At 52.4% G+C, this 24,624-nt stretch overlaps 2 protein-coding genes and 1 non-coding gene across 6 annotated transcripts; 2 read left to right on the forward strand and 1 right to left on the reverse strand.

Moving 5' to 3' along the window:
* Window positions 1-700: 700 nt before the first annotated feature.
* On the reverse strand, window positions 701-3,112 carry GPX4 (glutathione peroxidase 4). Of its 4 annotated transcripts, none has more exons than XM_045831158.1 (7): window positions 2,969-3,112; window positions 1,884-1,978; window positions 1,669-1,813; window positions 1,392-1,543; window positions 1,265-1,289; window positions 1,033-1,092; window positions 701-953 (listed from the first exon to the last, which is right to left on the reverse strand). In XM_045831158.1, the coding sequence occupies exons 1-7, from the start codon at window positions 3,050-3,052 to the stop codon at window positions 921-923; spliced, it is 594 nt and encodes a 197-aa protein (XP_045687114.1). In that variant the 5' UTR covers window positions 3,053-3,112; the 3' UTR covers window positions 701-920. The 4 variants fall into 4 exon arrangements, with proteins under 4 accessions (XP_045687114.1, XP_045687112.1, XP_045687113.1 ...); XM_045831156.1 differs by having other exon boundaries at window positions 2,891-3,067; XM_045831157.1 differs by having other exon boundaries at window positions 2,855-2,973.
* Window positions 3,113-14,091: 10,979 nt separating this feature from the next.
* POLR2E (RNA polymerase II, I and III subunit E) lies at window positions 14,092-20,874 on the forward strand. Its single transcript, XM_045831450.1, has 8 exons — window positions 14,092-14,249; window positions 16,003-16,177; window positions 18,190-18,305; window positions 18,994-19,074; window positions 19,419-19,477; window positions 19,571-19,649; window positions 19,959-20,042; window positions 20,371-20,874. Exons 1-7 carry the CDS (start codon window positions 14,193-14,195, stop codon window positions 20,022-20,024), a joined length of 633 nt encoding a protein of 210 aa, XP_045687406.1. The 5' UTR covers window positions 14,092-14,192; the 3' UTR covers window positions 20,025-20,042; window positions 20,371-20,874.
* Window positions 20,875-23,547: 2,673 nt separating this feature from the next.
* On the forward strand, window positions 23,548-23,649 carry LOC123814263. The gene has a single exon (XR_006784881.1). It is a non-coding gene; the product is annotated as a small nucleolar RNA U13 (small nucleolar RNA).
* Window positions 23,650-24,624: the final 975 nt, after the last annotated feature.

Here is a 24,624-nt window from a genome sequence, read left to right on the forward strand (position 1 = left end):
GGGACAAGAAGGCCCAAGAGCTGGGTCTGGTATGGGAGGCAGAAGTGGAACTCCAAGTCCCCCCTGGGAGCCATGGGAAGCACACCAGAAGCCGGGGGCTATCTTCAGTCAGAAAGCTGAGTAGTAGGCAGGAGCTACCTCCCTCTGCAGATCCCCACTCCTTGCCTGCTGGCTATCCCTGGGGAACTAGATGGGGGTGGGGTGGGGGGCAGGGACATAGCTACTCTCCAGCTCTGTCACTCCTTACCTGCTGACCTTCAGCTATTCCCCACTCTTCTGGGGAGGACTGTGAACAACTTTTCCTGTTTACAAGTGAGGATCATGAGGAGGCTTGGGTGCCCTGGCTCAGCGTCCACACAATGAAGCCAGTCTGTTGAACAGGCCCTGCCCAGCATGGCTGTGTGCCAGGAGCAGCTTGGCAGCTGCTCAGCCCAATGCCTGGCTCCCCTAATGCTCCCACCTCTTCCCACTGGGGAAGACCACCACCCTGGGCAGGCCCCAAAGAGCTGCCTCTGGTCAGGTTAAGGCCCTGGGCTAGGAGTAGTACAGTTAGGAGAAATTAGCACCTGGAGGATCAGCCCTTGCCAGTGCTCAAGGGGTGGGGCTGCCAAGATTAGAAGCAGAGTGGGTGCAGCCCTCAGAGCCCTAAGAGAACTCTATCCCATGGTTACCCGCCAGGGAAGCAGAAGTACCCAGCAGGCCAATTTGTATGTTTTATTTCCACAAGATAGCCAGGGGGTGGGGGTACCGAGCCACAATCCAGGCCGGGCTGAGGGCCTTCCTCCGGCAGGGGTGCACGCCAGGTTCTCAGGTCTGCCCCACCAGCGGGCTGGTTTTTAGACAGACTGTCATGGGTGCCGGGTGAAAGGCTCCGAGGGGCACGGGTGGTGGGCTCGGATGGAGGGTACACACTTGTGGAGCTACAGGTAGCAGGGCAGGTCCTTCTCTATGACCTGTGGGGGAAGCAGGGTCAGGGATACATACCTCTTTTGGTGAACCCACCCCCAATAGACTCCCTGGAAAGGCACTTACCAGGGGCTCTTCCATTGGACCATACCGCTTCACTACGCAGCCGTTCTTGTCAATGAGGAACTGCCAGGACAGGTAGCGTTAGCATGAGGCTGCTGCCAGGGGGCCCCTGCAAGGGGGCCAGCCTCCACCTGCTGCCCCATTAGGGCCAAAACTAAGGCCTCTTGGGGTGGGGGCACTGAGCTGGCCTCAGACACAGTCCTGGCCCATTCTGCCCCCCAAAGCCCTTCCTTACCTTTGTGAAGTTCCATTTGATGGCACTACAAAAGAAGTGATAAATCATGAGAAATCCCATGGCAACTGCGGCACCATCCCCTGGGGAGTCATCCTGCCCTGCCCTCCCCTCCCCTCCCCCCACTCACTTTCCCAGGATGCCCCTTCCCTTGGGCTGGACTTTCATCCACTTCCACAGCGGGTGGGCGTCATCCCCATTCACACAGATCTTGCTATACATATCGAATTTGACATTATAGCCAGCAGCGAACTCTTTGATCTCTGCATTAGTCCCTGGCTCCTATGGCAAGCAGGGGAGCTTGGGTCAGCAGGAAGAAATGTGTACCCCATTTCTTCCCACTTCTGTGGACCCAAACCCTCTCCCCATGTCCACACACAGGACAACCGGGGACACAAGGCACGCACCTGCCTCCCGAACTGGTTGCAAGGGAAAGCCAGGATCCGTAAACCGCACTCAGCATATCGGGCGTGCAGGTCGACGAGCTGAGTGTAGTTTACGTCTGTTTTGCCTCATTGCGAGGCCACGTTGGTGACGATGCACACGAAGCCCCTGGAGATGGAATGGGGTCAGAGCTGCTAGCCTTCCGTCTGCCTCCCCCACCAGGTTGGCAGGTACGCACCGGTACTTGTCCAGGTTAACCATGTGCCCGTCGATATCCTTGGCTGAGAACTCGTGCATGGACTGAGCACAGCGCCAGTCGTCGCGGGACGCGCACTGCAAAGCAAGGGTGCGCTGAGCGGCTGGCGAACCTCCGAGTGTGGAGACCAGCCAACTCATCCAGCCCGCGGTCCCCAAGGGAGGAAGAGATCCCAAGTGGAAAAGGGCCCTGAAGCAAGTAAAAAGTGAGGGCTCCTCCTCCTCAAAGGTGCACGCACCCTGCTGGGGGGGTCGTGTTTAACCACAGACACCGAGGCCCAGGAAAGGTTGGGGATCCTGCCAGGTGCCCCAGCGGGCGGGGGGCACCACTGGTGGGTGTGGGGGCCCCACGCGCACCGGATCCTGATACTCGACACAACAGCCACTCTCCCAGGCCGCAGGCTGTGCCCGTTCCAGGCATTCGGGACAGGGTTCCTTCCGGCGGGGGCGTGCCCTCCGGCGCCCGCAGGCCGGTGCCTTCCGCCGCCTGGGGGAGCGGCGGCGCCGGCGGCGCCGACGTCGGCAGCGCCGCCGCCTGCTAGGCAGCCGGCGCCGCCGTTTGCAGCGACCCCGGGAGCAGGCGGCTGCGCGGCCCATGACAATCCTTCTCCAGATGCGCCGGTGCCTACCAAGTGCCGCGCCCGGGGAACAAAGGACCGGTAACCAAGGCTCCCAGCCGCTCATCTGTGACGCCATTGCGCAGTGTCCCAGGGCGTACAGGGCGGGGGAGGGGCGGTGGATTAACCAGCCCAAGGGGCGCCCTCACTCTGCGGGCTCTGGACTGGGCGCCAGCAGCCGAAGACCCCCCCCAGTTGCCCAGTCGCAGCAGCCCCTGCTCGGCCCCAAAGTCCCAAACGCTTAGCTTTGCCGGCTGATCCCCGGAAACCGCCCTCAGCCATGACCCCGCCCGTACCCCGACCCTTGTGTTATCCACCGCCCCAACAGCTGCCTCACGTGCGCGCCGGACCGTGCCCTCCCACCCAAGGTCACCGTGGCCCCGGGCGTCGCGGTGGAGGCCGCACGTCCACCCCAACGGCCCGCCAGCTCGGCCGTCACCGCTGAGCTCACCATGGTGCTGGCCAGGCCTGGCGCTGCCAGAGCCCCGCACAGAAGGGCGGGCTTCAGCAGACGGCACAAGCGGCTTAAGTTCATCGCAGCGGAGGGGGTGCCTGAAAAGTAGCGGCTCCACCCCACGCCAAGCGGACCAATGGACGCGCGCCGGCGCGCCTTGCCTCCCCGCCCTCGGCCCCGCCCACCAGAGTCTTCATTGGTCAGCCGCTCGGGCGCTGTGACGCGTGGTAGAAATAGCCAATGGGGGGCGGGAGTGAAGGGCGAGCGTGGGTGGGGCCGCGGGCTGCGGTTTTGTTGTGGTCTGTGACTGCGCCTGCTCGTAGGCGGGTGGGCGGCCGCGTGTGCGCAAGGTGCTCGTTGGTGGCCCTGGGACAGTTATCTGGGTGATTGTCCAGAGCTCCGCGGGGTACCTGAGAACTTGAACTGGAAATGTTGGGAATAAGGAAATTAAGAACTAAGTTTAACCTTAATAGACAAGAACCACATTGTAGCTAAAAAAAAAAAAAAATGATAAAAGAGACAGAGTACAGTTAAAGCAAGCTTCCTGTATCTAGCAGACGCTTTCCCCTGGGTAGGCTAGATAAGCAGAGCTTCCTGTATCTAGCAGACGCTCTCCCCCAGGGTAGGCTAGATAAGCAGTGCTTTGTAGTTTTTTTTTGGTAAGAAGATAGAAGGCTAGCTGGCTGGAGCCAGGAGATTACTAGGCTAATGAACAAACAGCCTTCCTGCCTTATGAAAGAATGCTTGGTTTGAAATTCCCCGCACGGTCTTTGTAAGCGAATTACTAACTGCCACGTCTGCTTCTGTATAACGCTTGCTTGCCTGCCCCTGTATAAGAACGTAGTTGTAAGTGTTCGGCGCGGTTCTCAGTTGTGGCTCCTAGTAGCCGTGTGCCTCAGGCACGTTTGGAGAGTTCGCCCCTGCACAGGTTAAACTTGGCCAATAAAGTAACATCTTTGATACCCTGAAAGTCTCCGATATTCATTCTCAAGTTTGCTGGATGCAACATTTGGAGGCCCCAGCGAGATCACAGTTCCGAGACTGAAGAGACGGCTCGAGCCGGGTGAGTAGTGAGGATCCTCTTTCTGTTCCCGGTTTTGGCTCCGGAGTAGGGAAACTACCCTGTGGTGGTAGGTGGGACGCTGCCGGCAGTCCACCCAGGGGCTTCCAAGAGGCGGGACGCCGCCTGGAAGTTTTTCAGTTACTGGGAAAGAAAGTTCCGTGACCGGTCACATTAAAGAAGGAACTTTTGCGCTGCGCTGTGCTGCGATTGAAATATTTGAGTGTGTGAGTGAACGAGCTCGTGAGTGACTGTGTTTGTAGCCCCACGGGGAAACCTACGGGCATGAGAGGGCCCTAACCTGCGGTTCCTGTGTCAGGTCATATGGCATAACGGCTGGCAGTCTAACCCGGACTCTGATCGGGCAGCCTTAGCCAAGATCGACATCACCTCGCAAGAGGGCAGGCCAGGCGGGCGAGCGACTGTGTTCTGTGTCTTGTTTTGTCTGCGCTTTGTTTTGTCTGCGCGTTGTGTCACAAGTTGACTTCTGAATTACATGCCTAATTCGTGTGTGAGGGATATTGCCTTGTCTGTCGCCTTGTTGGTTTGTATTGTTTGTCTCTTCTCCTATCTCCCGGACCTCATCAGAATGGGCCAGCAGGAGTCAGTACCAGGCTCCCCATTGGACTGCCTGTTGAAGAATTTTTCAGATTTCCAGCGTAGAGCTAGTGGATATGGCGGTCCTCCACCCGATTCGGAGTTCCTGCGTACACTCAGCCAACTTGAATGGCCGATTTTCGATGTGGGGTGGCCAACTGAAGGCACTTTTGATTTACCAATTCTTTTTGCAGTGCGCGCAACTGTCTACAGGATTCCACATCCCGACCAATTTGTATACATAGATGTATGGGTAGACATAGCAACGGAACGGCCGGGTTATATAAAGAAGTGTTTGAAGGGGAACCAGAAGGGGAAAAGGGCGGTATGTGTGACCACCCCTGGTGGTAGAGGGAAGGCAGGCCTTAACCCCGGGCCTAAACCAGGGAGGTCCCGACTGTATCCAGTCTTGCTGGGACCACTAGAGGACTCTCTAGATCCGGCAGACGCGCCTCCCCCTTATCCCCCTAAGAGTCTACCCGATTCTTCCAGTCAAATCGGACCTGCCCCTATGGCAGGTGGGAGCACGGCTGCGGGAGGCGCTGGGGGACTTCTGAGCCCACCCCATACGAGAGGAGGAACCCCCTACGCATCGGGAGGGGACGGTGCGGCCATTTTGCCCCTGCGAGAGGCGCCGCCAGCACCGGATGCTCCGGCACGGGCCCCTCCACGCTTGATTTATGTTCCTTTTTCTACCAGTGATTTATATAATTGGAAGCATCAGAACCCCCCATTTTCTGAGAAGCCTCAGGGGCTGATTTCCCTCTTAGAGACTATCTTTAGGATCCACCAGCCCACGTGGGATGACTGCCAGCAGATACTGCAAACCCTATTCACTTCTGAAGAACGAGATAGAATTGTTAGGGAGGCAGCCAAGGCCGTCTTAGGGGATGAAGGAGAAACCCTAGCAGGGAGGAGAGAAGTTGAGGACATCCTCCCTTCTCAGCCTCCAAATTGGGACCCCAACACTTCGGGGGAAGGGACGCGCTCCTCCAGTATCGCCGGGCTCTGCTTAGGGGACTGAAAGCGGCTGCTAGGAAGCCCACAAACTTTAGCAAGGTCAGTGAAGTGATCCAAGGCCGGGAGGAGTCACCGGCTGCATTTCTAGAGAGGTTAATGGAGGCTTATCGAGTCTATACACCTTTGGACCCGGAGGCAGAGGAAAACAGGAGACTAGTGAACATAGCTTTTGTCACACAGGCCAGTCCAGACATCAGGAAGAAATTGCAGAAAATAGAAGGATTTGAGGGAGAAAACAGGAGTAAGCTATTAGAAATTGCCCAGAAAGTTTAAATGAGTTAGAACAATTAGTCAAGAAATATTATCTTGGGCCTAATCTCAGAGACACTGTCCGGTCAGTCACAACTAGGTGCCAGACCTGTGTAAAGGTAAACGCATCAAATAAGAAATTACCATCATTTGTGAGATACCGAGGGAAGGCACCAGGAGAGTTGTGGGAAATAGATTTCACAGAAATGACTCCAGGGAAGTCAGAATACAAGTACTTATTAGTGTTAGTGGACACGTTTTCGGGGTGGGTGGAAGCGTTCCCCACCCGAGGAGAAACAGCTTCTATAGTTTGTAAGATACTCTTAAGAGAAATTATACCCAGGTACAGTATCCCTTTAGCAATAGGTTCAGACAACGGGCCGGCCTTTGTATCCAAGGTGTCACAAGAGTTAGCAGCAAAGCTGAAAATAAACTGGAAACTCCATTGCATCTATAGGCCCCAGAGTTCAGGGCAAGTAGAAAGAATGAATAGAACATTAAAAGAAACCATAACTAAATTAAGAGAGGAGACTGGCGAAAACTGGACTGAGCTCCTTCCTTTCGCCCTCTTTAGAATCAGATGTACCCCATATTTTGAAAAATGGACCCCTTATGAACTCATGTTTGGACAACCTGTTCCTTTGGTACCACATGTAACAAGAGAAGAGATAAGCATGACTAACCATAACTTCCTCAAGTCTTTGCAGGCACTACAAGAGATCCGGAGTGAGGTCAGACGGCTGCGAGGCCAGGGCGTGGTCAACTCCAGCGACCAGCCCCAGAACTGTACACCACCTGAACCTGGACAATGGGTATGGGTTCGAAACCACCGACAGGGGAATCTTGAGCCACGGTGGACAGGACCGTACCAGGTATTGCTGAGCACGCCATCTGCAGTCAAGGTAGCGGAAAAGCCCTATTGGATACATCTCTCTCACACCAAGCCAGCAGACGATCCCGAGGGAGGAGTTCAAACATGGACAGTAAAAAAGGACCCAGACCGTCCCTTAAAGCTTACCTTCTCTCGTGCCTGACCCTTGCTGCTGGGGTAGTGGGCACTAGCTCCTTAGAGAAGCAGGAATGGGTACTAATAAGAACTGTAGACGGCATAGTAATAGCTTCCAACCACACCTGGGGAAACGCTCCCGTAACCTTAAAAACAGACTTGTCAAAATTCTTTGATGATAAACTTTGCTACAGGGGAGATATGAGACTGTTGCCAAACAGCCCACGTGCCCCATTGCAAGGGGAGTACGCGGGCCAATGCTGGCACCTGTGAGAGGTACTCCAGCTCCCTAAATAGGGCTCTGTGGTATACTACTTCCTATGGGTGCCCAGAACCGCCATCCAGTAAGCGGAGGACTTGTGGGTCAGGGCCAGACTACTATTGCAAGAACTGGGGATGTGAAACCTTAGTAGAAAGAACTGAATGGACTCCTGGGGGAGGGCAAGACAGACATATTCAGCTGAGGCGAGAAAAGACGAAGACCCCAGGAGACGGCTGGGATAAAGATTGCGCTGCCGATAATTGTAACCCAACGGTTATTACAGTGCTCAATCCCAGCGATCTAGAGTGGAAGAAAGGAAGAACGTGGGGACTTAGACTTTATGTACGGGGAACTGACCCGGGTACATTCTTTACTGTTAAGCAACTGCCCATACAGGGCCGACCCCTGCTTAGGGGTAAAGGAAGATTACCGCCTAGACCACAGCCCCCTCCGACTAGGACCACTAACAGCCCTGACTATAATATTACCAGTAGCCCCGAGAACTTGAATGACTCTGTAACGGAAGGAAGAAGAAGTAACCCGAGTCCCTACCAAGGCTGAACTAGGTTATGAAATATACCTGAGACAAGGGGCGAATGCCCTAGGAATAGTAGAGAAAGTATTCCCACTATTCAATGAAACTCAGCCAGAGATAACCGAGTCTTGTTGGCTGTGCCTGAGCCCGCGGCCTCTGTTCTATGTAGGGTTAGGGATGAATTCCACAGGGACAGGAGGATTTGTCAAAATAAACTTAACAGACACTGATTCCCATCGAGAGCAGAGCCAAATAGAAGAGTGCTTCACTGAAGGATCCTTAACCCTAGCAGAGTTCCATGGGAAGGGTACTTGCTACTTTACAGGAAATCTCACCTCACCTGGCTCGAATTATACAGATTATTGTTTGAATCAAGAGTTTATGCCGGCTTCTGAGAAAACCTCATTGTTAAAAGCCCCAGAAGGCATATGGTTCATATGTACCCAAGGGATCTATAAGTGTCTCATGCTGACTAACCCAGAATTTTGTGTAAGCGCATACATAATCCCACAGGTGTATCTATATGGAGGTAACCCTGAGTTCTTAACTGACTCCTCAGAGAGAGTAAAAAGAACCCCCACTGTTGATCCCTATCCTAGCCACTTTAGGGATAGCAGGATCAGCTGTTGTAGGAACCACTGCCCTAGTGAAAGGTGAAACAAGTCTCAGGCAACTATCCCAAACGTTCTCAAAAGACATCACTCTACTCCAAGATCAAATAATATACTTAGAGAGACAAGTAGACTCCCTTGCAGCAGTAGCATTACAGAATAGGAGAGGCTTAGATCTCCTATTTTTACAACAAGGAGGATTGTGTGCAGCACTAGGGGAAGAATGTTGTTTCTATGCTAACCACTCTGGTGTTATTAAAGAAAATATCAAAACCTTAACAAAAAGATTAAAAGACCGATCAAGAGAAGATGAAGATACAAACTGGTATGCCTCTATGTTTAGACTATCTCCTTGGCTAACCACTCTGCTATCTGCAATAGCAGGTCCATTACTGTTAATAGTTATAGCCCTTATATTTGGGCCCCTTATACTAAATAAGTTACTTAATTTCATTAAAGAAAGGATAGAAGTAGTTAAGCTAATGGTACTGTCCCAGCCCTATACCATCCTTCCAAGTGATGAATCAATGGTTTGATTACCCCCAAGAGAAAACGGGGGAATGTTGGGAACAAGGAAATTAAGAACTAAGTTTAACCTTAATAGACAAGAACCACATTGTAGCTAAAAAAAAAAAAGAAATGATAAAAGAGACAGAGTACAGTTAAAGCAAGCTTCCTGTATCTAGCAGACGCTCTCCCCCAGGGTAGGCTAGATAAGCAGTGCTTTGTAGTTTTTTTTTGGTAAGAAGATAGAAGGCTAGCTGGCTGGAGCCAGGAGATTACTAGGCTAATGAACAAACAGCCTTCCCGCCTTATGAAAGAATGCTTGGTTTGAAATTCCCCGCACGGTCTTTGTAAGCGAATTACTAACTGCCACGTCTGCTTCTGTATAACGCTTGCTTGCCTGCCCCTATATAAGAACGTAGTTGTAAGCGGTCGGCGCGGCTCTCAGTTGTGGCTCCTAGTAGCCGTGTGCCTCAGGCACGTTTGGAGAGTTCGCCCCTGCACAGGTTAAACTTGGCCAATAAAGTAACATCTTTGATACCCTGAAAGTCTCCGATATTCATTCTCGAGTTTGCTGGATGCAACAGAAACCCGAGGGGAGATAGCTCGAACTCGCAGAGGAATCGCCCCAGCTCATTAAAAAATGGGGAGTTTGTTTTTAACGTCAATAAAAACCAAACTGGGGGCCAGACTCCATCTCTCTTGGGGCTGTGGGGCGCCTCGGCCCCATCTGTGGGCGCCAGCGATTGCATGGGGATCACCTAGTGGCGGGTGCCCCTGCTGGAGTCGTCTGCTGCCGCAGTGTCTGCCATAGAGCAGTGGCCGAGGCATTATGGTCCTAGGGAAACTGTCGCTTTAGCCGCTTATATAAGTCACACCTGAGGTGGGGGGTGTTGTTAAATCAGACTCCCTGGTATTCCGTCCTCCAGGGGAGGACACGTGGGACTGCCCAGGTGTGTGCTTACAAGGAAAAACTACCCCAGAGCGACGTCTCCACTTCTAGCATTACAGGCAGGTGCGCACACAGAACCAGAAGGGCCCCATTCAAACCTTAGACTCTTGGCCACAGCGGTCAGAAAAATGACCCATTCCATTCTTGGGACCTGAGTCATGGAATTCCGCAGCAGGCGTGGCTGACCCCACCCCCATCCCCCAGGCATTACTAGACCTGACCTTGGGACAGCAGGGTAGTTTCAGCCTTTTGTGCTCTGTAAACATCTTACCCTTTTCTCAGACCCTCCCATGAACATTTCTGCCGTTGCCAGAGGGCAGGAATTCTTGGGGCTGAGTTGATTTGGCAGAGACATTGAGCCCTCTCTCTACCTCTGCCCCAGACCCAGGCCATTTAGAGGGCAGAGCAGGGGCTTAAACGGCCAAGTTGGGTGGTAAAAGTAGCGGAGGGAGAAATTCCCCCAGGCCGGGTTGCTACATTCTCCTTGCACAATGTTCTTCACAGTGGCTTCTTCACTCCAGTCAGGCCACCATAGGAGTTCTCAAGTTCTGGGAAGGGAGCATTTTCAGCTGGGCCTCCTCACTTCTCAGGAACACCCCCAGCATTTCCTCCCCTTGGCAGCACTGGTGTCCCGGCCAGTCTGTCTGACCATGAGGAAGACTCAGCTGTTTCCATTTTCATTTAAGTTGTGATCTGTTGTTATTTGCTGTAATTCATTTTGGAGTTGCCAGAAAAACAGCACAGGGCGAGGCCCCCATGAAGTGCACCAAGGATGAGAGATGATGGAGCATGGAGCTTCATTCCATTCCTAACTTCCTATTGGTTACATAGGAGGAGACAAGAGCAGGAGAGGAGGCAAGCTTGGTGCCGGGCTGGAGCAGCTGCCCAGGGGGGAAGCGGGGAAGTGCACCCCAGGCTCTGGGAAGGGTTTGCCTTTGGAGATTCACAGCTTTTGCCAGAGTGATCCCATTTTACAGATGGGGTAATGGGGGCTTGGGGCAGTCTCAAGGCTCCAGGAAGGCTCCCCTGTGGTGGCTGGATTCCCTCAGTGAGGAAAGCGAGTTGCCCACTGGCCAGAGGCCTTTCCAGAGTGGCAACCAGCTCCAGGAAGGACTGGACAGGGCTTGTGATCTGATTTTCTTTTTAAAAAAAGAAGATAAAATTTACATAACATAAAACTCACCATTTTAATCACTTTAAAGTATAGAATTAAACTGATTTTTGTATATTTGCAATGTTGACCATCACCTTTATTTAATTACAAAATGTTCATCACCTCAAAAGAAACCCAGTCCTGCCCAGGCTGGTATGGTTCATTGGTTTGAATGCCAGCCTGCGAGGTCGCAGGTTTGATTCCCAGTCAGGGCACATGCCTGGGTTTCCAGCCACATACCCACCCCACCACCCGTTGGTCATGTGCGAGAGGCAAGGCGAGTGCTGTATCTCTCACACCTCAATGTTTTTCTCCCTCTTTTTCTCCCTCTCCCTCTCTCTAAAGGTAAATAAGATCTTTAAAAAATAGTAGAAATAAAAGAAATCCAGTCCTGGTTAGCAGTCACTCCCCATCCCCCACAGCCCCAGACAAACATTAACTCACTTCCTAGCTCTGTGGGTTTTCCTATCCTGACACTTTGTGGCCTTTTGTGTCCAGCTTCTCTCTCTGAGTGTCACGTGTTCAAGGTCCATCCATGTTGTAGAGAGTGTCAAAGCTTCGCTCCTTTCCGTGATATTACAGCGTGTGGATGGACCACTTTCTGTACCCATTCATCCTCTGATGTACGTCTGGGTTGTTTTCACCTTTTGGTTTTGTAATCCTGTCCAAGTTGTAGTATGGGCATGTATTTTCATTTCTCCTTATGTACATGGGAGTGGAACTGCTGGAGCACACAGTAACTCTGTGTGACTGAGGAGCTGTTGGACTGTTTTCCACAGCGGCTGACCCATTTTACATGTCCACCCACAAGTGTATGGGTGGGGGCCTTATCTCCTGGCCTCAGGCTCTGTCAGGTGGCATACCATGGTGGGGGGTGTGAAGGAGCAAGTTGGCACGCTGTGTCCTGGTGCTGGGGCCACGTGGTCACTGGCAGGACTCTGAGTCATCCGCATTGTGGTCAGGCCCTGCCAGCTTTTCTGGGGCCCTGAGGCCCACTTGCTCTTGGGAGCCCTTTCTCCTGTCAAAACCTAACCTAGTCCTCTCACTCTTGTCCCCCCTGCCCCCCTTTGCATCAAGTCACATCTCCAATTCCTTCCCTCCTGCCCCATACAGGCATTCACCTCCTCCTCAGATCTGCCCTCCTCACAGTTACAAACAATGTCAACTCGGCTAAACCTCTGCCCAATCCTAAGGCTTGCTCAGACTCACAGCTTGGTGGGTTGTTGTTTTTCAAAGATTTTATTTATTTTTAGAGAGGAAGAAAAGGAGAAAGAGAGGGAGAGAAATACCAAGGTGTGGTTGCCTCTTGCACGCCTCCTACTGGGGACCTGGCCCACAACCCAGGCATGTGCCTTGATTGGGAATCAAACCAGTGACCCTTTGGTTCACAGCTCACACTCAATCCACTGAGCTATGCCAGCCGGGGCCAGCTTGGTGGTTTTGATGGCCGTTCCCTCCTCCTCCAGGCACCTTCTTCACCTAGTTCCAGGACACCTGGCAACCTCCCACGGCCCTTTATTCTATGTAAGAGCACTTACATAACGCTAGTGCCAGGCACTCAGTGATTAACCAGGTCACCCTAGGAAGTGGGTACTGTTCTTGGCAGGGGGAGGGAAGCACTGAGGCACAGAAAGATTAAATATCGTTCCTCGGGCCACATAGCCAAGATTGGTCCAGGGTCAGTGAACACCCGTTTCTTCTAGTGCTTTCTCCTTCCCCTCCTCCTGGCCTCTGGGCTGGATCTGCAGGTGACCTCATCCAGGCTCCCAGCTCTAATCCCCACCGTGTGCCCATGGTGCCCACACGTCTGTCTCCACTTGGCCCTCACCCTGAATTCCACACTCATATCCTCCCTGCTTCATCAGTGTCTGCCCTTGGGGTCTCACTGGAGCCCCCCAAGCTCTACTCCCTGGGTCTTCCCATCCCAGTCAGGGCAACCCAGGAATGACAACGTTGTAGTTTCTTTTATGCATGAGAGATGGTCTCCCTCATCTCCAAATCCTGCCCTGCAAAACCTGTGGGTGCTTCCTTTACGGCACCTAGACCTGGATCACTGCTCCCCACTCTCAGGGTGGGACATCCTCTGCAGCCCCTCCCTCATCTCTCTGAAAATGGCTGAAAAGAAAACCCAAACTTTCAACACTATCAATAATAATGCCTCCTACATCTGCCCCATCCCACCCTCTGACCTCTCCTACCCTCCGCGTACACACTTCCTGCTGCCAACCAGGCAAGGTACAGCCTCAAAGCCTTGGCACAGACTGTACCCTGATACACCTTCCTCCTGACAGCCCCACCTCCCTCCTTCTCCTCCTTTGGGTCTTTGCTGGAACCTCTCCTCACCTTTCCTGGCCTCCCATCTGACACTGCAAACTTCCCATTACCCATAGCTGGCCAAGCTCTTACAAAGTATCATCACCTTCTCACATTATTGTCTGTTATGTTCACTGTGTCTATCCTGTCTCTTCCTAGAATGTCAGGTGGCTTGTCCTGTACATATCTGTTCACTACATATCTGACTGAATAAATGTATTACCGAGTGAGAAGTTACTGATGGCCTCCACGTGGCAGGGGCTGGGGGCTTGGTGAGTCTCCTGCATAAACTCAGGGAGATAACCAGGCAGAGACAGGGCTGAGGTTCAGGAGACAGGAAAGGGTAAGGACAGAAGTGGCAGCACGTCATAAGCACCAGGAGCTAAGCCAACCTCATCCCAAGCATGGTTGTCCCTTTAGATTCTCAGCTAACCCTTTTAAATGGGGACACTTTATTATTTCCATTCTACAGATGGGAAAACTGAGGCTGGGGCCATTAGGTTGCACGGGGCCCAGAGCTAACTGAAAGGACTTCCATACAGTTGGATGCACAAATATTCATTGAGCGACTACTAGGTTCCTGAGAGGAGAGCAGACCCCTGGCCCCATTTTCTCCGTTCTCAGTTTTCTCGTTTCAGCCTGTTGGGGTTCTAAACTGCCACCCGGAGGCTGATGTTTAGAAGAAACTAATTCTGGAGATGCCGTACAATCAAAAACCCGCGCGAGCTTCGGAAGCGAGGGTGGGCTACGCCGTTTGCACGCCACTGACGCCCAATCGCAGCTCGCGGAAGACTTGGTCTGCCTTTGGCACTGCCGCTCCGGAAGGTAGGTGCATTCAGGCATCCGCTGAGGACAGCCTTAAACTGGGACGCTAAGGGGGCCTGACCGGGACTCGACGCAGGCGCAGTCGGCGCGGGTCCCACAGGGCACAGGCGCTAGGAGTGTGACCGGCGGCAAGCATGGACGACGAGGAGGAGACGTACCGGCTGTGGAAGATCCGCAAGACCATTATGCAGGTGAGTCCGCGTAGGGGCCCTTGCTTGGAGCGGGCGGCGAAAGCGGGCCTCAGTGTCCCAGTCGTGAATCCGAGGGAGTCTGGGGTCTGTCTTCCCGGGATGTTTGCTGTGTCTTCATGGCAGGGTTTTGTCTATGTAAAGAACGTCCAAACCTGTAAAGAACTTCTTTTTATAACAGTTTATTTTAAGCAAAACTGACGGCATTCCGGGAAGCAAGATGTCAAATACCTTTTTGGAGAATGACAACGTTGCCGTTTTTTTTGTGCATTTGGAATTGAGGGAATGTAAGGAAGATTGCGTGAGGGCGGGAGAAAACAATGCAGGGATTGGATTACATGGAGGGTAGATAACGAAAGTATGAGCTCTCCTGAGGGCGGTTACTCGTATTTCAAAGGTGTGTTAACTTGGATGCAGGAGAACAATGGACAGGGTTTAGCTACGGCAAACGTAAACCTTTTGCTAAAAAAAGTAATAGGTCTAGGACGTGGCTACCCACTATGACCTGACCAGTTAGAGATTTATGATCAGATCCCCCTTTGAGGTTACTTTCCATGGAACCCTTTTCTGTCCATAGTCCCTTGTTTACTTTCTGGAAGTCCCCAGCACTACCCCAAGTGCATGAAGCAGAATTCTAGGATTGTGGGGCCAGAAGGAACCTAGTTTCTATGGCAGGGGTGACCTGCCATCATCCACTGCGGACATTTCTCTGAGCTCTCTGGTGGCTACTTCTGTGCTTCAGCCACCAACTTTTTTTAGTTACTTGGGATAGAGTGATAGCAGCAAGCTGGCTGAGCAGTCACTATGTGCAGTGTGCTTCAAGCCACCCCGTGGGAGGGGGCTGTTGTAATCCCCAGAGACTACAGAGGTGTGGGATCTTGACCAAGACCTTGGCCTTTGCACTTGCCTTGCAGGAATGCTGCTGCGACAAAGCGCAGGCAGCCAAACCCAGCCTCTTTACTGCTTCACAAAGCTACCCCAAAGGCAGGGACTGAAACAGTCGTGCTGCAGACTGACAGTGTTGGGATTCTGAGAGAGAATCAGGCTGTGGGGACTTCTCAGAGGAAAGGGGGTGGGGGGGCGAGGCTGAGTAGCAGCTCTGACTTCCCCCTTTTCCATTTGGGTCTTCTAGTCAGCCTACTTAAAGAACCCTGGTATCCAAGACAAGACTTAGAACTGTTGGCCTTCACACTGTTGCCTGGTTTCCCAACCAGAGTCTGCCTAGCCAGTCTAGCAATGCCCCACCCACCCAACTGTCGTCTTCTGCCCCAGGGCCCCAGCTCCAAGTCCCAGACCTGCAGCTGCTTCCCAATCACAGTCTCTCCCCAAGGTTCAGGATAAAATGACAACACCCCTGGTAGCTGGTTAGCTGGAGTAGTGCAGCGGCTGTCATAACAAAACTCTACACACTTTGCTGGGGCCGCCATAACAAAACTCTACACACGAAGGGTTTAAACAACATTTATTGTCCCCAGCTCTGGCAGCTAGAAGTCCAAGATCAAGGTGTTCTCTGGGTTGATTCCTCCTCAGGCCTCTGTCCTAAATGTGTAGATGGTGGCTGTCTCCTTCCTGCTTCCTCAGGGGGTTTTTAGGGTATGCCCCATCATTGTCCCCACCTTCCCCGTCCCTCTTCTTTGGCCTCTTCACACACCTGCCACTCTGAGCTCGAAACTCCCTATGTTGCCCTCATAGTGGCCCAAGTTCTTGTTATGATCCCTCCTCCACCCTGAAGTTACCTGGTTCTTTCTGTCCACAGCTGTGCCATGACCGAGGCTACCTGGTGACTCAGGATGAGCTAGACCAGACACTGGAGGAGTTCAAGGCCCAGTTTGGGGACAAGCCCAGTGAAGGGCGGCCACGGCGCACAGACCTCACAGTGCTGGTGGCCCACAATGATGACCCCACCGACCAGATGTTTGTCTTTTTCCCAGGTCAGTGCCTTGCTAGTGCCAGAGGGGTCACAGTTCTGATGGAGCCATCTGAGGGCCTGCTCGGGATCTAGGATAACAGCTCCCTGCAGTGTGACCCAGAGGAGAGAGCTCCCCCTTGCCCCATGTGCTGGGGGCAATGCCATTGATCTCTGACCCCTCTGGGTGTCTTTTCCGTGTCCTTCTTGGTCCCCTTTCCCATTCTATTCCTATGCTGTTTTCTTCAACCAGGATTATCATAGGCCTTCCAGCCAAGCCCTCAGCCCCTCCTGACCTCAGACCCACTGTGTCCTCCCCCTATTGCCCAGCTTACATTCTCAGCACCTGCATTTCCTGCAGCTCCTTCCTGCACCATTGCAGGGTTCTTGCCTCTTCCCTGCCAACCTCCCCGCCTCACCACACTGTTTCCTCCTCCCTCTGCCTGCTCAGTATCCAGTCATCTTCCCTGGAGACCTCGCTCAGGTGCCTCCTCTACTAAGACCCCCGGTGAGCCCCAGGTTGAGTGAAGAGCCATTTAGGGGTGTCCTGAGACTCCTGTGTTCCTCCGTCTCAACACCTACCCCGCTGCAGCAGCCTGGCTCTGAGGCCTGCAAAAAGGTGGACTAGGCCATGTCTGGCGCCTTGGGGGCCAACTCCAGGCCCAGAATGCAAGGGGTGGGCAGAAAACATTTGCAGAGTAGAGCCTAGTGGCACTTCTTTAAAAAATACTTTATTTATTTATTTTTAGAGAGCCAGGAAGCGGGGGACAGAAACAAAGATATGAGAAGCTTTGATCAGTTGCCTCTCACACACCCCCAACTAGGGACCTGACCTACAGGCGAGGCATGTGCCCTGACTGGGAATCAAACTGGCAACCTTTTGGTTCACAGGCCAGAGCTTAATGCACTGAGCGACACCAGCCAGGGTGCTGGTGGCACTAAGAAAAGTGTCCCCATGTTTGAGCCACAATTATTTGAGACCTTGATTCAATTGTGCATATCAGGCCTGCTGTGGAGCTCTCCAGACCTGCCAGGGATCGGCCCCTCCTTGGAGCAGTAGGTCTCACTGCACTTCCTGGCCTTCGGTGCCACTGGGGGTATTGCTGCTCCTCTGGGACATGCTTCAGGTCAGGGCTGAGCTTTCCGCCAGTATCGGTTTGCTGGGGCCGCCATAACAAAACTCTACACACGAGGGGCTTAAACAACATGTATTGTCCCCAGCTCTGGCAGCTAGAAGTCCAAGATCAAGGTGTTCTCTGGATTGGTTCCTCCTCAGGCCTCTGTCCTAAATGTGTAGATGGTGACTATCTCCTTCCTGCTTCCTCACAGGGTTCCTAAAGTCTGTGTCTTAATCTCTTAGAAGGACACTAGTCAGATTGGATCAGGGCTCACACATGATCTCATGTTACCTTAGTCCTCTCTTTGAAGGCCCCATTACCAAATAACAGTCACCTTTTGAAATCCTGGTGGCTAGGATTTGAACATGGGGATTTTGGGGGAGATACAAGTCAGCCCAAGACACTGCCCATGGGTGGAGTGTAATACACACTGCATGAAGATAGAGGCCCAGCTGGGAGCCTCGCATGAATCCTGATGGCTGGAGCCCAGACACTGACCTGCTGGGCTTGTGGCATCCAGCACTTCTCCAGTGACAGAGCCCCACGCTGAATGTTGCTGAGAATGTAAGGATTCTGGGGAGGATGGTCTGGCTTAGTGGCAGATCAGCCAACCTCTTCTCAGCACAGCCATGCACCTTATGGGCTCCCAGACTAAACAGGCCACTTAACCCGGGGGTTCCGAAACCTCGGAACTAGTGAGGCACCCAACCAAACCCAGACTCCCGGACCCCACTTCTAGACAGGGACCCCTTAAGGTCCAGGGGCATAGACACCTTTCAGAAACTTGGTGACCTGGAGGCAGCCAGCCCCCTCTTCTGCGAACTGGGAAGCTGAAGCCCCAGAAAGGGGTGCCACACATGCCTGGGAATGGGCAGGTGGGGGACCTGGCTTTGTGAAGCAGCATGCACTCTGCCTGCAGAGGAGCCCAAGGTGGGGATCAAGACCATCAAGGTGTACTGCCAGCGCATGCAGGAGGAGAACATCACCCGAGCCCTCATCGTGGTGCAGCAAGGCATGACACCCTCCGCCAAGCAGGTAGGTGCATGGCAGCTATGAGTCTGACCACTCCTCTTCCCATTCTGTCCCGAGCCCCGCTTTCCCTTCCTGCAGCACCTCCTATGAGGCCCTGCTGCTGTTTTCACCCAGGGCGCCTGCTGCACCTGGGCGACACTCAACTCTGCACCTCAGTTCATGGGCTCCATGTCCTGGTGCAGGAGCTCGGGGTCTGAGAAGGAGCTACTGCCCTATGTGGGCTGTGTGGGGTATCCCCAGAGCAGACCCAGCGTTCCCCCCACCACTCCACCACATCCCCTGTTAGACAGGCCTGAGTGGGGGCTGGAGCAGCAGCAAACACCCTCTTCTCTGCCTTTGGGAGCTGCAGAGTCCTGGCCATCTTGATCTTCTCCTGGGGAGGGGCCGCCACACCAGCTCAGGGATAACCCCTGGGTTCATTTGATGGAAATTCATTCCCTGACACCAAGCTGAGGCCTAGAGAAGTACTGAGGGCTGGGGGTAGCAGGGAGAAACCCATACACAGGATGGGAATTCCCAGCTCTGATGTCAGGCTTTTTGTTGCGCACAAGATCGAACCCATTCAGTTTCCTGCCTGCCCTGGCCTTTGGGAAGAAACAAACCAGGTCCAGTTGTCTCCAGCCACATAAGGGTGGGTAGGTAAGGCCCTGGGTGGGATCTGTGGCTGAGCCCGAGGGTCTGTCTCTTTTAGTCCCTCGTTGACATGGCCCCCAAGTACATACTGGAGCAGTTTCTACAACAGGAGTTGCTCATCAACATCACGGAGCATGAGGTGGGGCCTGGGGATGGTGGGAGGCGTGGGGTGGTGGGAGGGGTGAGACGGCGAAGGAGGCAGAGCTGAGCTCTCAGAGTGGGTGGCCTCCTGGGCCCCAGAGCAGCGGCATCACCTGGGGCCTTGCTAGCAGTGCAGGTTCCCAGGACCACCCCACTGACCTGGAGGGAGACCTATTCTGGGAGCTTCAGGGGACCCCAGGTTGTGACCCAAGGCCTCTGCATGACAGTCACAGGGTGGGGTGCAGACTCCCTGAGGGGCACACCGTACCCGTCTCCCATGTCGGGGTGTGGGACACAGTGGGGTCTGTCACGGCCCCCTGAAGACTCAGGTTCTCTTGGCAGCTGGTCCCAGAGCACGTCGTCATGACCAAAGAGGAGGTGACGGAGCTACTGGCCCGATAGTATCCTTTCTGGCTTCCCCGATCCTCTTCTCCGGGATTCTCCATCCCTCCCAGTCCACCCTGCATGGTTTTTTTCCTGACTGAGCTTCCCAGTAAACTCCGAGAGAACCAGCTGCCCAGGATCCAGGCTGGAGACCCTGTGGCTCGCTACTTTGGGATAAAGCGAGGGCAGGTGAGAGAGCCTTCCTGGCAGGAGACCCCCCCGCCCTTAGCACCTTTCCTCCTGGGTGGGACCCTCAGGATCCACCCCTTCCGACTCCACCTCTTTGGAGCCAGGGCAGCCCCAGGTCTCCTGGAACCACCCACCCTGCTATGCCCGCCCTCCCCCCACCCCCCTCACTCCACACACACACACACACATATATATATATATATATAGATATAGATATATAGATATAGATATAGATATAGATATAGATATCTCTCTCTGGGTCCCTGGTAAGGTTGGACCCCTCCCAACCCTGCTTGCACCCTGACGCAGGTGGTGAAGATTATCCGGCCCAGTGAAACTGCAGGCAGGTACATCACCTACCGGCTGGTGCAGTAACCACCTACTGCCTGACAGGTGAGACAGATGCCACCCCAGCTGGGGGGCCTGGGCAAGGGTGGGAGTGTATCTGCATGCAGTGTGGGGGTGCAGGAAGCACCCAGTTCTTTGCCTAAGTGAGCTGCATCTGTTCCCTACCCTGCTGATGGTCTGGCCTGGAGCATAAAGCTCAGCCCCTCCTTCCTTAACCTGCTTTCCTCCGCACTGCCCCAAACCCTCTCCCAGGTTCTGCAACAGCCAGTCACTGTCCACCTGTAGGGCCAAGAGGCAGTGGCACCTGCAGCCTGAATGTGCCCAGATCACATGACAGGCATATCACATGATGGACCTTTCCTCTCTCCCCCAGCCCCTGGGAGATGGACAAGTGGACTGTGACCACTCCACCCTGGACAGTTGGTGGCTTGCCCTGCAGGAATCTGCTGCACCCCGGAAACCTATCCTCTGCTCTCTGGACTCCAAGGCAGGCTGCTTGTTTTCCCTTCCTGGGCTGAGGGCCCTCGTGACCTCACCTGGACACTGAGCCCCACCTGGGGTCCTATGTAATTGTGCCTCAGGAGGGGAAAGGATCCTGAGGGGAGGCCAGGGGGCCAGCCAGCAACCTAGACAGTCCTAGGTTCTTGTCTGCCCCCTGGGCACCCTGAGCTGACTCCCCACAAGTAGGACCTGGGTCCGAGTCTCTTGTCAGCCCTCGCCTCCTTCCACTTCCCAGCTCTGTGCTGCCCTCACAGTGGCCCTGTCCCTGACAACTGGGAGTGCTCTGAGGGCAGCAGGCAGGGAGGTTAACACGCATCTGGATTTTGAGTTGGCATTGAATGCTGGTGTTTTAAAATTAAAGATAATTTTGAGTAAACAATTTCACTTGTCTAAAAAACCAAGGTGGGAGAACAGGTTTTCTGTGGCTTCAGAGTCTCCACAGCTGCCCTCTGCCCCCCTTTCCAACTGCCACAGTCGTGCCTGGTTGGCTGGCCATGCGCCTGCCCTCCCAAAGGGCGGGGTTAATGTCTAGTGTTCACTTCCAGCTGTGCTCCCCTGAGCTTTTCTTGTGTAAGTCTGGGGTCCTTTCCCTGGCGGTGTGGCTCAGTGGACTGAGCGCTGGCCTGCAAACCAAAAGGACGCTCGTTCACAATCCAGAGCACTTGCCTGGGTTGTGGGCCAGGTCCCCAATAGGGGGTGCACTAGAGGCCACTACACATGGATGTTTTTCTCCCTCTTTTTCCCTCCCTTCTCTCTCTAAAAGTAAATAAATAAAATATTTTTTTTAAAGAAGTTTGGGGGCCAATGATCCCGTTTTCCCCTTTAGTGTCTGGTTCCAGAAGGCCTTCCCCCCGGCCCCAGTTAAAAGCAGTCATGTATATATTTTTAATACCTTTTTTGAGACATAATCACATACCATACAATTCACCCATTTACAGAGTTCACAGTGTGGTGGCTTTTAGTATGTCCCCTGCTGCACACCCACCACCATCACTTCTAGAACATTTTATCATCCCCCCAAAACAACCCCAACACTCAACAACCACCCCCACTTCACCTCTGCTGCCACTTTGGGCAGCATGCAGGTGCCCTTTTTTTGCTTTTAAATTGAATTTGTTGGGATGACATTGGTTAATACAGGTTTCGGGTGTACAATTCTACAATACATCTTCCATGTATTCTGTTGTGTGGGCTCACTACCGCAAGTCAAGTCTCCTTCCATTGTTCAGGTTACCTTTTACTGTCCTGCAGCACAGGCAGGCCACGCTCCCATCTGTGTTCCCGGTGGGTGGATGTGCCCGCCTCTGGAGAGTGCACGCCAGGCATTCTTTCCTGCTTCGCATTAATCACAAAGGTGGCCCTTGGAGGCAGAGAAGACTCCTGGCTGCACCGAATTGGAACAGTCTGTGCTGCATTTATTTTTGGAAATATGTGGTCTTTAGATCTTGCTTTCTTTTGGCAGTAGTTTAGGTGCTTCCCTGACTTTGTACAAAGGCCCGGGTGATGGTGGCTCGGGCCAGCCAATTTCGAGCAGTATTTTTCCTCCCACCGTTTTTGAACAGTGAGGTTTTGTGGCCCGACTGGAGTGCAGATGTGACGACGGGCAGAGTGCCGTTCTTCCCCCAGCACAGGAAGTGACTCCTTCCGTGGTTCTTGGTCCTGTTTACATGTGCAGGTGAAAGGCATGCAGGTCAATGCAACAGCATGAATGTGACAGCTGCACCGCGCAGTGGGTCGGGGCCCTGCCCAGCACCCTTGCAGGCAGGACTTCTGTCTGTGCTGTTCCTCTGCCAGCCTCCCAGCATCCTCATGGCCAGTTCCCTCACCCTCATGACTGCTCGCATGGCACCTGGGGCTTCTATGGCTACTCTCTGAACTTCATGTTCCCTGTTCTTTCTCAGTTTATCCTCCAGGCATATCTCATGCTTGTTTCTATCCTGTCTTCCCCAGCAGAGCATAAGCTTTTGGTGGCAAGAGGTCTGGTTTTCTCCACTGGCGTTTTGCTTAGAAATAATGCCCGACACACAGTAGATGTTCGTGTTTGGTTAATGAAGGATGGTGATAAGGGCTGTGACCCCCACACTCTGATTGCTGAATCTGTCCCTTAACCCTTACATGCTACAGAGACTTTATGAAAGATACAAAACCAGAAAAAGTCCAAGGATGAAAGTTTAGTGACAGATCTAGAAGAACACTACCTGTGGTCATTGTAAAGCCCTCCACATACTGGACACCCACACACTAGGAGGTAGTTATTTGGGAGTTTCTGTAAATGGGCTTCTAGAAGATAGTCACTTAGTGGGTGCCATGGTCATAGTGATACTGGGACATTTAGCTCTGCGCTTCCTGAGTCAGTTGCCTTGTTCACCCTGACGTGCATGTTCCTGATGCTTTATGCAAGGACCATGTGTGGCTGCTTTGGTGACCACTCATCATGCTTCAAGCAAAACAAATGCCCTGAGATATACTTGTGCAGTTTCTTCTGAAGAAAAGGCTCGTTGAAGCTGAGGTCAGGCTCAGTGTGTACACTTTAATTCACTTTCTAGTTAGCTGTTCATTTATACTTAATAATAGTGCTATGTACACCGATAAGTTGATGTTTGAAGGCAAATTGAGAATTTTTACTTTCTGGTGGCTGGCAAACTAAGACTTTAAAATAAGAATAACAGTAAACCAGAAACTGTGTTAAGCTTTGGGCTATAACGTTACAAATCATTTGTTTGGAATTTGTGAACAAGAAAAGATAATGTTGATGGTGATTTTATAGTCATTAATACAATCAATTAGCCATTGTTTTGTAAATCCAACAGTGTCAATTATAAATTTACCTGTCAATCTTAAAAACACTTTTAAGTCATACAGAATAATGGGAATGTGGTTTCCATTCAGTTTCAAAATACTAATATTTCTATTTGCTTAAGGAGGCACAGCTATCTTCCTGTATACTTTCTTAAATGTTACTGCTAAACTAATAGTTTTGTATGTCCCAGTGACAAAAGTCTTGGCATTATTGTAGCATTTGATTTAAAATTTTAGATGAGCTTTTGCTATTTCTGTAGTTCACAGGCCTGATGACTAGGTGTTCCTGCCCTTCTGTGAGATGCGTCTCCCTCACACCTTGTTACGATATTAGCATGTTGCCAGTCGGACGTGAAGGAAGTCGTAGGTGTCCAAGTTTTCCGTCTCTTCCTCGTGCACTTACTGCGGACTCGCCCCTGCTCATTAGGGTTAGGGTGGGCACCCCTACACAGTAGTGCCTGAAAGTAGAAATGGTTTTAACTTCTACATAGCCCATGCCAATCTTTTTTCCAGATTGTAGAATTAAAGAAATGGTCTCTTTAAAAAAAAAAAAACTTCAAATTATAAGAGAAAGCTTATTTAGAAAGTCACGGAGGTAGTACAAGTGAGCCAGCTGGACTGCGGAGGCTCCAGAAACAAGTTACAGAAGCAAAAGCAGGGCCCTTGCATCTCAGGAGAGGGGAAGGCAGAGGAACGCGCCTGGTGGGAAGAGAGGGAGCGGGAAGGCCAAGAAATGGTGTCAGTGCCTCCCAGGGTTCATTCCGTTAGTGTTTTGCCTGCCTGAATAAGGATCAAAGTTGAGACATTAACCTAATGTTAGTATCCTTTTTTAGAAAAATTTCAAGATCTGTATTATATTTTTCCCATCACCAGTTAGTCCTTTTGCACCCCTTCTCCCCCAGCAGTCACCGCACTGTTGTCCGTGTTCACGAGTCATTTTTCCTTTTTGTCCAATCCCTCTGCCCCCTCATCCCCACCGCTAGCTGCCATCCTGCTCTTCATCTATGAGTCTGTCCCCACTTCCCTTGTTAGTGCGGTTTGTTCATTAGATTCCACATGTATGAGTGGAATCATATGGTACCTGTCTTGCTCTGATTGGCTTATTATTTAACATAATGTTCTCCAGGTCCACCTATACCGTCACAAAGGGTAAAACTTTTTTCTTTTTTTATAGCTGAGTAATACTCTATTGTGTAAATGTCCCATAGTTGTTTTATCCATTCATCTGATGGACACCCAGGCTGCTTCCATATCTTGGCGCTTGTAGATATTGCTGCAGTGAACATAGGGGTGCTTATGTTCTTTCAAATTAGTGTTTTGGGTTCCT

This window comes from Phyllostomus hastatus, unplaced genomic scaffold (assembly GCF_019186645.2).
Source record: "Phyllostomus hastatus isolate PE091 unplaced genomic scaffold, TTU_PhHast_1.1 phas_contig_159, whole genome shotgun sequence".
Classification (NCBI taxonomy): domain Eukaryota; kingdom Metazoa; phylum Chordata; class Mammalia; order Chiroptera; family Phyllostomidae; genus Phyllostomus; species Phyllostomus hastatus.